Raw genomic sequence first — 12,141 nt, 5'->3', positions numbered from 1 at the left:
ACATAAATTTCTATAGGAAAGTTTATGTCTGACATAAATTCTAGAGGAAAGTTTATGTCTGATATAAATTTCTATAGGAAAGTTTATGTCTGACATAAATTTCTATAGGAAAGTTTATGTCTGACATAAATTTCTATAGGAAAGTTTATGTCTGACATAAATTTCGATAGGAAAGTTTATGTTTGACATAAATTTCTATAGGAAAGTTTATGTCTGACATAAATTTCTATAGAAAAGTTTATGTCTGACATAAATTTCTATAGGAAAGTTTATGTCTGACATAAATTTCTATAGGAAAGTTTATGTCTGACATAAATTTCTATAGGAAAGTTTATGTCTGACATAAATTTCTATATAGGAAAATTTATGTCTGACATAAATTTCTATAGGAAAGTTTATGTCTGACATAAATTTCTATAGGAAAGTTTATGTCTGACATAAATTTCTATAGGAAAGTTTTTTTTTTTTTTTTTTTTTTTCATAATTTATTTATTGTATCTTCATTATTTAATGAACTAACAATAAGTGGTTCAAATCTTATATCTAATATTATTATTTAATTAGTCCAGCCAGTGCCGGACGGAAAGTTTGTCTGACATAAATTTCTATAGGAAAGTTTATGTCTGACATAAATTTCTATAGGAAAGTTTATGTCTGACATAAATTTCTATAGGAAAGTTTATGTCTGACATAAATTTCTATAGGAAAGTTTATGTCTGACATATATTTCTATAAGAAAGTTATGTCTGACAGAAATGTCTATAGGAAAGATTATGTCTGACATGAATTGCTAAAGGAAAGTTTATGACAGGAATTTTTATAGGAAAGTTTATGTCTGACATAAATTTCTTTAGAAAAATTTATGTCTGCCACTGTTCGTATTGACTTTTTTTTATAATTTTTTGTATGTAAATGAATTTTAACTGATTGTGCGTTGTGTTTATTCTTGTTAAGAGTTATTTTTTCCGCTATATCCCTTAGGAAGTGCCATATGTTTTTGGTATTTATTTATAAATCGTACAGTAAAGTATTTATTTTCTTATAAAACCAAATATTTATGAAAAAGAAACAATTTGAATAGTAAATATTCTACGCTTTAAGGTATCAACCTGAATGTATGCTTTAGTTTTTTATACGATTTGCTTTAGTTTTTTATACGATTGTTTGAAGAAAACTAATGAATGTTTATTATAAGTGTGTATATTAGTGGTTAATTGTATATTGAACATTTTAAATTAGGAATAATGCATCTATTCATTTATATGAAAATATGTTTAGGGAAATAAATAATTGAAAATTGTAATCAAATGTTTATTGTTTGATTATCCCTTAAGGATATGCAACAGTAATTTGTGTTAAGCCATTTATTTAAAAGAGAAAAATGCATATATACAAATATGTAGATATATATATAAGAAGAACCACAATTGAAATTAGAATTCGACACTACACAGATCAACGATTTTGTATATAGTAAAAATAAGAAGATTAGGGTCTTAAATAAAAATTTATACATGGGGCGATTTTGTTGTTTTTTTGTGATACCGACTAATATTGAATTGACCTTAAATGAATTATGCAGCAGCTTTTAATATTTCAAATATTGCAAAATACTTCTGGAAACCACATTCCTCTAAGTCATTAAGATTCTGCTACTGCTATCATATGGAAACCATTAAGTGATAATTGCAAATAATAAAAAACAAATAATACCCCAAACACAACAAAATATAACGTCATCACTAGAGTAAATAATCAAACAAATAGAAAAAAGAGAAGATTCAACAACCCCATTAATAAAAAATCGAATTTAAAATAGAAATGAAATGTGTGTTTCCATGTCATCATATCCAAGCCAGATCGCCCCTCTTTAGGATGGAGGCACAGCAAAAAACATTAGCAGCAGCAGTAATGTTTTGAAAAATTCTAAAATAAAAACGGTTCCGCTATTTGAAGTTCATAGAGCATTTAGATTTCGTTTTTCAAATCATTGTTATTGCTGCTGCTTTGCTGCAGTATCTACTATCTGTTCTATATTAATGTTTTTCGAAATTCGAATTTTTGAAGAGCTTCTCAAACACGAGTTCGAATACAAACAAAAACATTTAACGAATTATCTTACAAAAAAAAAACATACTCACATGTGTTTGTTGCATGTTTTTTTTGTTGTTCTATTGTTTCTAATGAATTGTTTTTGTAATTTTTTAAGAGCGATCTATAACAACATTAAATCATTTTATTATTATATAGTTTTGTTTAGAACTTTTAGAAAAAAAAAAATAAAAAAAACAAACAAAAAACGATTGCAAAAGCCTTTTGCAATTGGATGCCAAGCTTTAGTTCTATACAATTTCAAAACGGAAAATTTAGTTTCAATTTTGTGGTCTTTAAATAAATACATGGCTTAGGAAACGGAAAAAACGGAAATATTAAGAAAATAAATAAAAATATTGAAAATAATTTTTTAAAAAAATTTAAGAATTTATACTGTTATCCTTTTTACTATAAGATTTCTTTTAATGTTTTGTTTATTAATTTGAAAAAAAAAAAAAAAATATTTTAAAATGAAATTTTTCACAAATTTTAAAAGTCTCTTATTAATTGTGCTGACAATTTTAAGTGCCATGATGTGTCATGCTGTTGTACATCGTTCTTTGGAGGAGGCTCGCCTCGAACGTCAGCGTTTAGTGCAAAAATATATAAAAACTTTGAATAAAGAAGAGGGTGCCATACGTTTGGTGGGCGGGGATGTGGAATATGAAGGTAAGCGGGAGGTTAATGGGAAGGTGGTTTCAACACAATATGGACATATGTTCAATGAACAAGTAAATCGTTTGTAAACAGTGTTACAAATTGACAAAACGACTTAAAATTTTTATAAATTTGATTATTTTATTTCTAGATTTTTAAAATTTAAAAATTAAATAAGGATTTGAAAAAAAAAATTAAAAATCATTCACGGTGAATGAATTTTATTTTGATAAAAAAAAATTTTAATAAAATTTCTCAATAAAATTTAGTTTGAACAAATTTCAAAAATATTTGTGGTGAAATTTTTTTTTTTTTTTAATTTTTTTAGTGAAAATTAATTGCAAGATTAGCTACCGTTACAACTTAAATATCCTCACATTCCAACTACCGTTACCGCTAGCTATCGTAACCGAAGTAAATACCGTTACCAATAAAATTTAAATAAATGAATTACAAGGTTGGCTATCTCTACCGCTAATATAACGATACCCCTAAAATATACTTTCAGTACAACTAACGCTACCGTTACCGAAATAACAATAACCGTTATACTATAAACAATTTGAAATTACGAAATACAAATCTGTGGAGTTTGGACATTTTAAGTCGAGATAAGAAAATATCTTAGTTTTTATACCCTACATCACCATAGTGGGGAGGGTATAATGCGTTTGTGCAGATGTTTGTAACGCCCAAAAATATTAGTCTAACACCCACCTTAAAGTATACCGATCGGCTTAGAATCACTCTGAGTCGATTAAACGATGTCCGTCCGTCTGGTCGGCTGGCTGGCTGTCCATGTAAACCTTGTGCGCAGAGTACAGGTCGCAATTTTGAAGGTATTTCGATGAAATTTGATACATATTATTTTTTCAGCACAAGGACCAAGCCTATTGAAACTGGCTGAAATCGGTCCATTATTTCACCTAGCCCCCATACAAATGTCCTCCCGAAATTGGACTTTATCGGTCATAAATGTTTAATTTATATATGTATCTCCACAAATTCCACTTCAAATAAGTTTTATATACACAAAATTCATGTCACCAAATTTTGTTACGATCGGTCCATAATTAGTCATAGATCCCATATAGACCCGCTTCCGAAGATCACTTTAACGTGCATAAATCGCTTAAAAATTTTGGTATACTCACAAAATTCAACATAATTAACTTTCATATAGACATAAATAACACGACCTTATTTCATGGTGATCGGTTCATAATTGGTCATAGCCCCCATATAAGGCTTCCGAAAATCACTCAAAAATATAAATTATTGAAATTTTAAAAGAAAAATGTTTTTGCTCTTTTACATAGTGTAGGGTATTATATGGTCGGGCTTGACCGACCATACTTCCTTACTTGTTTTTTTTTTTAATTTTTTCTAATTTTTTTTTTTATTTAAATTTTTTTTTTAAATTTAGTGAAACAATATTGTTAACAAAAAAAATTCAGGTTAAAAAATATTTTTTCCGATTTTGACCCATTGAAGGCCAAACTTACTATAGCCTTATATACATCGTTGCAGTGGACTTTGAAATACCTATCATTAGATATCCATATTGTTTATATTAATGACTTAGTGATCCAGATATAGATCAAAAATAGGCCAAAAATCGAGGTTGTCCCAGTTTTTTCCTTATATCTCAGCTATTTGTGGGCCGATTTAAAATAGCAACTGAGCCGGAAGAATTCCCGATATATTGATATATGAATCATGTAAGTTATTTGGATGCTACGGAAAGTTGATTTCAACATACATACTCCCAGACGGACATTGCTATATCGTGCAATATTTTTGAAGGACGGAGTTTTAAAGTAGGATATTTTTGAATCTAATTGAGATATAGACTTAAATTTTTTTTGTATGACCAAAAATTACCATATCTAAACAAAACAAGTATGAGAGCTATATTCGGTTGTGTCGAATCTTATATACCCTATATCAAATTATACATCAAAATAAAATTTTTAAATATTTTTCCAAAGTTGTTTTGTTTCTTTTTTTAAAAAATAAAATTTCGAATAGTTTTTTTTAAATTAAAAAAATTTTTTTTTGGCATTTAGCGAACTAAAAAACTTTTGGTGAAAAAAATTCAGGTTAAAAAATATTTTTTCAGATTTTGACCCATTGTAGGTCCAATTTGCTATGGTCTTATATACGTCGTTGCAAAGGTATTTGAAATATCTATCTTTAGATATCCATATTTTCTATATTAATGACTTAGTAAAAAATCGAGGTTTTCCCAGTTTTTTCCTTATATCTCAGCCATTTGTGAGCTGATTTTGTAGATTTTAAATAGCAACCAATCCGGAAGAATTCCCGATATATTGATATATGAATCATGTAAGTTGTTTGGGAGCTACGGAAAGCTGTTGATGGGTATAATAATGTATGCTGGAAATCAATAGCTTTCTGCTATATTTTTAATGTTGCAAAAATCGTGGATATTTTTCAAACCACCTTAGCTACAATCCTGCACTCTTTTTATAGCCACTATCAAAAAAGATGGGTGGGTGGTAGTTCTTTTTATTAGCCAATTCTAGCCAAGATCCTTCTTTTTTTTAAACCAATTCTTATTTCAATCTCTGTTCATTTTGCAAACCATCCAATTCATGGTTCAATGATGGTTCGTTATCACACCAATTCTTGTTTCAATCGTTGATCTTTTGCAAAACAAATCTATATTCAATCGTGGTCCTTTTTACAAACTAAATCTTACTGCAGTAGTCTTTTTTCAAACCATTTCCAGGTTTAATCTCTCTTCGTTTTTGCAGTTTTTTCAACTCAATTCTAGATTCAATCGTGGTTCTTTTTCATTTCAATCATGGCTAGCATCAATCTTGGTTTTTTTACAGTCCAATTCTAGCTTTAATAGTGATTCTTCTTCAGTCCAATTCTAGCTCCAATCCTGATTATTTTGCATACAAATAATGGTTTTAATCGTGGTTCTTTTTAAAACCAATTCAAGCTTAAATTTTGATTATTTTTCGTATCAATTCTTGCTTCAATCGTGTTTCTTTTTCAGTGCAATTTTAGCTTTAATAGTTATTATTCAGTAAAATCCCAGCTCCAATCGTGATTATTTTGCATACCAATAATGGCTTCAATCGCGGTTCTTTTTAAAACCAATTTAAACTTCAATTTTGATTACCTTTGGCACCAATTCTAGCTTCAATCGTGTTTCTTTTAGAGTGCAATTTTAGCTTAAATTGTGGTGTTTTTTCAGTCAAATTCTAGCTTCTAACGTAGTTCACTTTTAGTACAATTCTAGTTTCAATTGTGGTGTTTTTTCAGTCAAATTCTAGCTTCAATCGTAGTTCTTCTTCATTCCAATTCTGGCTTCAATCGTGGTTCTTCTTCAGTCAAATTCTAGTTTCAATCGTGGTTATTCTTCAGTCTAATTCTAACTTCAATCGTGGTTCTTCTTCAGTCGAATTCCACATTCAATCGTGGTTTTTCTTCAGTCCAATTTTAGCATCAATCTTGGTTCTTTTACAAACTAAATCCCACTTCAGTCGTCGTTCTTTTTAGTCCAATTCAAGCTTCAATTGTGGTTATCTTCAGTCCAATTCTAACTTCAATCGTGGTTTTTCTTCAGTCCAATTCTGGCTTCAATCGTGGTTCTTTTACAAACTAAATCTTACATCAGTCATCGTTTTTTCAGTCCAATTCAAGCTTCAATCGTGGTTCTTCTTCAGTCTGATTCTAGCTTCAATCGTGGATATTTTTCAGTCCAATCGTGGTTCTTTTACAAACTAAATCCTACATCAGTCGTCGTTCTTTTCAGTCCAATTCAAGCTTCAATCGTAGTTCTTCTTCAGTCCAATTCTAACTTCAATCGTGGTTCTTCTTCAGTTCAATTCTAGCTTAAAACGTGGTTCTTGTTCAGTCAAATTCTAGCTTAAATCGTGGTTCTTCTTCAGTCCAATTTTAGCATCAATCTTGGTTCTTTTACAAACTAAATCCTACTTCAGACGTCGTTATTTTCAGTCCAATTCAAGCTTCAATCGTAGTTTTTCTTCAGTCCAATTCTGGCTTCAATCGTGGTTCTTTTACAAACTAAATCCTACATCAGTCGTCGTTTTTTCAGTTCAATTTAAACTTAAGTCGTGGTTCTTCTTCAGTCCAATTCTGGCTTCATTCGTGGTTCTTTTTCAGTAATGAGATTGATGTAGCTTCAATCGTGGTTTTTTGTTCACTCCAATTCTGGCTTCAATCGTGGTTCTTTTTCAGTAATGAGGTTGATGTAGCTTCAATCGTGAATCTTTTTCAAACCAATTCTAACTTCAGATATTCAAATATTCTGCAAACGAATTATACCTCCAGCATGGTTATTTTTACAAACAAATTCTGTCTCCATCCATGGTTTGTTTTTAAATCAATTATAGTTTCAATAGTGCTTCTTTTTTATAGCAATTCTTCAATCGTGGTTCTAGTTCAAACTAATTAGGCAATCATGACGTCAATCATGGTTGTTTCTACAAGCTAATTGCAGCTTAAACGGTGTGTTTACACCAATTCCAGCATCATTCATGGTTATTTTTTAAACCAATTCTAGCTTTATTCATGGTTTTTATTCAATTCTAGCTTCAGTCATGATTCTTTATCCAACCAATTATAGATTTAGTTCCGTCATTTGTAACTTCAATTGAGGTTCTTTCTAGCTTCAGTCGCCATTGTTTTTACAAAAAAATTTTATCTTTAACTATTTCACCGCCCCGGCTTTGCCCGGTAGCCAACCCTGCCTGTTCTTATTTATTTGCAAATGAAATATCTAAATTTGTACTGCATACTTTAGGGGCTTTTTTATTACAGTTGACTGGACTTAAAAAAGCTGATTTTAGTCGTAATTTTTTAAATTTTTTTTCTTTACAAACCATCTCCTGAAAATTTCGAATCGAATAAAAACAAGTAAGGTATGGTCGGTCAAGACCGACCATATAATACCCTACACTAAGTAAAAGAGCAAAAACATTTTTCTTTTAAAATTTCAATAAATTATATTTTTGAGTGATTTTTGGAAGAGGGCCTTATATGAGGGCTATGACCAATTATGGACCTATCACCATGAAATTAGGTCGTGTGGTTTATGTCTATATTAAAGTTAAGTATGTTGAATTTTGTGAGTATACCGACATTTTTAATTTTGAATAGATAATTTTCGTAATTGAAACACAAAAAATAACAAAAATTTGTTTTCAATTACGAATATTATCTATTCAATAATTTTTGTATTTTAAATTCAACCAATAACGAAAATTGTATATTCAATTGTCAAAATAATCAAATTCAAAACTCAAAATTCAATAGAAAATATCAAGAAATTTTGTTTTTGAGCAAATGAATACTTGATTTAATTATGAAATAATTGAAACCATTTCAATATGTGACAAATATTTGAATTGAAACGGTTTAAGAAATAGTTTTTTCTGTGTAGCTTCAATCATAGTTGGTTTCTCAAACCAATTCTGGCCTCAATCAGTCTTTTTTATTTAGCCCAATTCTAATTTCAATCGCATTTTTTTAATTTTTAGGTGATTTTTAAAATGATTCGTTAAATATTCCAACACATTTTATGTCAGTGTAAATATTTCAACAAAATACTTTGCCAAAATTTTAACAAAATTCTACGAAAATAAAAACTACATACTTAAACCCAATTTAACCTAAATTTCATTTAACTATTTTTTTTTTTGTGTTGTTGATGCTAAAATCTATTTAAAATGCAATTTTTTCCTAGAAAACTAAACTTTTTTAAGCTTTTTTGCTAAACAAAAAAAAAACACAATAAACTTTGACTAAAAAAAAAACTAAACGTTCCATTTTTCCAAATTTGTCGTTACATTTAAAAACCACAATTTCAAAGTTGATCATGGCTTGACACCTAAAAATAAAAAAAAAATAGAAACACAGACAAAAGAAGTTTGAGAGTTGGAAATGAAATATTGTGATTTATTAAACAAAAAAAAGAATTAAAAATTTATGGAAACAGTTGGGTGGGAAAATGTAGCACAAGAGGGACAAACAGACAATGATTAGCTGGATTTTTAATTTATTTGTTTTTTTTCAGGCAACATCGAGGTTTTACACAACAATCGCTGGGGCTCTGTTTGTGATGATGAATGGGATGCAACAGAAGGTCAAATTGTATGCGAACAACTTGGTTTCCCTGGCCTACGCAAGGTGACCCACAGTGGTTACTTTGGACCAGCTAAGAAACGTTTTTGGATGGATAATCTCTTCTGTGAAGGCCACGAAAAAGAACTGACTCACTGCCATTTTGATGGCTGGGGCATTCACGATTGTGAACCCAGCGAGGCAGCTGGTGTAATATGTATTGCCCCTGCCGGTCTCGAACCAGAACCAGAAGTAAGACCTGAATATTATGAGCCCAAATTTAGAATACACTATACCCACAGAATGGATATACGCCTGAGAGGGGGTAGAACACCCAATGAGGGCCGTGTAGAAGTACGTTTGAATAATGGCAAATGGGGCACCATTTGCTCAGATGGTTGGTCACTGCTGGAGGCTAATGTTGTCTGCAAACAATTGGGTTTGGGCTATGCCCGTGAAGCTCTGCAATCCGACTATTTTGGTGGCTCTGATATGTCAGCACCTCTCATTAGTGGCACTGAGTGTTATGGCAACGAGACCTCGTTGAGTGAGTGTTTGCATCATGATCATTTGCGTGGAGCACCCTCGTGCCATGGCACACGTAATCATGTGGCTGTGGTGATGTGCGATCATTTGGCGCCAGATCTAGTTGTTGATTTCTATGAAATTGAACATACAGCTCATTTGGAAGATCGTCCAATGGCTCTCATGCAGTGTGCAATGGAGGAGAACTGTGTGGCTAATGAAGCCTACGAAATACAACGTGATGATCCCAATTGGCGTTATGCCACACGCCGTTTGCTAAAGTTTACAGCCAGTGCTTTGAATGCCGGCAATACAGACTTTCGGCCGTTTAAGGATAAAAGCATGTGGGAATGGCATATGTGTCATATGTAAGCAGCTCAAGACGATATTCAAATGAATTTTCTCTTTAATATTTATTTGTTTTTATTATTCAAGGCATTATCACAGCATGGAGGTGTTTGCTACTTTTGATATTTTCGATATGGCCGGCATTAAGGTGGCCCAGGGTCATAAGGCCTCATTTTGTCTGGAGGACAGCCAATGTCTGCCAGGCATACCCAAGAAATACAATTGTGCCAATTTCGGAGATCAAGGTTACATTAAAATTTATATTTATAAAAGAAATATTTTGATTTGTTTCATCTTTTCTTTTAGGCATTTCCGTCAACTGCTCCGATGTCTATTTATACAACTTGGACTGCCAATGGGTTGATATAACCGAACTGAATACCGGCTCTTACACTTTGAAAATTGCCATAAATCCTGAATTCAAAGTGTCTGAAATGAATTTTGACAACAATGCTGCCATATGCAATCTATTGTATACCGAAACCTATGCTCGTGTCGACAACTGTCGTTTAGTGAGACCTTAAAGGAACACCTCAAATCTAGAGGTGTTAGCCACAAAAAAGTGATGAAAAAGTGATTTAAATCAAGTGTGAATTATCAGTGCCAAATATTTTAAAACCAAATTGTACTTAATTTAAACAAAAACAACAAAAAAAACATATATAAAATATAAACTTGCAAAAAAAAAGTTTTCTTTTTTTTTCTCTAGTTTTTCCAATTGTTTATTGATGTATTTTGCTTATTTTCCTTTTGTGTATTATAGAGGTGGCTTTTAATTTTTATTTTTTGAAATTATTTATAATAAAACGTGATAATCATATTTGAACTTGAAATTAACTGAAGCGTAACGGTCGTTTGTTGTATTAAATAGTTTTACTTGCAGTTGGTTCATGTTGCTGGTTGTCTGTTGTCTCACTGTTTAGCCATTTGACTACTAGCTTCTCTATGTATTTATCTATTTATAGTTGTTAATTAAAAAAAAAAAATAAAAATCAAATGAAATTGTTGTTAATTACTTTACAACGCTTTCATAATGTCAATAATGTGTGTAGGTTAAAATAACATAAATACTAATAAGTTGTAATTATTTTTTTGTTGCAAATTCCATTGACAAATAATACCTTGTAGACAGGTGTAAAAGAAATTATAAAGAAACTAAAATAAATTAAACTAAGTTTAGACACAGACCAGACTATAGACAATACTATACACAATGCTATAGACGAGAGTATAGACGATAATGTAGATGAGACTAAAGATGAGTATTAGACGAAATTTAGACGAGAATTAGACGAAAATATTCGAAATTATAGACAGGATTATAGACGAGACTAGAGACGAGACTAGAGACGAGACTAGAGACGATACTAGAGACGAGACTAGAGACGAGACTAGAGACGAGACTAGAGACGAGACTAGAGTCGAGACTAGAGACGAGACTAGAGACGAGACTAGAGACGAGACTAGAGACGAGACTAGAGACGAGACTAGAGACGAGACTAGATACGAGACTAGAGACGAGACTAGAGACGAGACTAGAGACGAGACTAGAGACGAGACTAGAGACGAGACTAGAGACGAGACTAGAGACGAGACTAGAGACGAGACTAGAGACGAGACTAGAGACGAGACTAGAGACGAGACTAGAGACGAGACTAGAGACGAGACTAGAGTCGAGACTAGAGACGAGACTAGAGACGAGACTAGAGACGAGACTAGAGACGAGACTAGAGACGAGACTAGAGACGAGACTAGATACGAGACTAGAGACGAGACTAGAGACGAGACTAGAGACGAGACTAGAGACGAGACTAGAGACGAGACTAGAGTCGAGACTAGAGACGAGACTAGAGACGAGACTAGAGACGAGACTAGAGTCGAGACTAGAGACGAGACTAGAGACGAGACTAGAGACGAGACTAGAGACTAGACTAGAGACGAGACTAGATACGAGACTAGAGACGAGACTAGAGACGAGACTAGAGACGAGACTAGAGACGAGACTAGAGACGAGACTAGAGACGAGACTAGAGACGAGACTAGATACGAGACTAGAGACGAGACTAGAGACGAGACTAGAGACGAGACTAGAGACGAGACTAGAGACGAGACTAGAGACGAGACTAGAAACGAGACTAGAGACGAGACTAGAGACGAGACTAGAGACGAGACTAGAGACGAGACTAGAGACGAGCCTAGAGACGAGCCTAGAGACGAGACTAGAGACGAGACTAGAGAAGAGACTAGAGACGCGACTAGAGACGAGACGATATACGAAACTTGAGACAAGACTAGAGACAATATTAGATACGAGACTACATACAATGTTAGAGACGAGACTAGATACGAGACTAGAGACGAGACTAGAGACGAGACTAGAGACGAAACTAGAGA

General features: G+C 32.2%; 1 protein-coding gene across 1 annotated transcript; it reads left to right on the top strand.

Annotated features, from left to right (window-relative positions):
• Positions 1 to 2,546: 2,546 nt before the first annotated feature.
• Loxl2 (Lysyl oxidase-like 2) lies at positions 2,547 to 10,365 on the top strand. Its single transcript, XM_065512275.1, has 4 exons — positions 2,547 to 2,763; positions 8,828 to 9,767; positions 9,835 to 9,992; positions 10,054 to 10,365. Exons 1-4 carry the CDS (start codon positions 2,565 to 2,567, stop codon positions 10,269 to 10,271), a joined length of 1,515 nt encoding a protein of 504 aa, XP_065368347.1. The 5' UTR covers positions 2,547 to 2,564; the 3' UTR covers positions 10,272 to 10,365.
• Positions 10,366 to 12,141: the final 1,776 nt, after the last annotated feature.

Source organism: Calliphora vicina, chromosome 5, assembly GCF_958450345.1.
Source record: "Calliphora vicina chromosome 5, idCalVici1.1, whole genome shotgun sequence".
In the NCBI taxonomy this organism is placed as follows: Eukaryota; Metazoa; Arthropoda; class Insecta; order Diptera; family Calliphoridae; genus Calliphora; species Calliphora vicina.
The sequence above is the reverse complement of the archived record's forward strand: the minus strand, read 5'-3'. Positions and strand labels throughout refer to the sequence as shown.

Excerpts from the sequence above, each read along its gene's own strand:
- Loxl2 (XM_065512275.1), top strand. The coding sequence starts at position 2,565 with ATGAAATTTTTCACAAATTTTAAAAGTCTCTTATTAATTGTGCTGACA. Across the intron at positions 9,768-9,834 it reads GAATGGCATATGTGTCATAT|GCATTATCACAGCATGGAGG; the intron begins GTAAGCAGCTCA and ends TTATTATTCAAG. Across the intron at positions 9,993-10,053 it reads TGCCAATTTCGGAGATCAAG|GCATTTCCGTCAACTGCTCC; the intron begins GTTACATTAAAA and ends CTTTTCTTTTAG.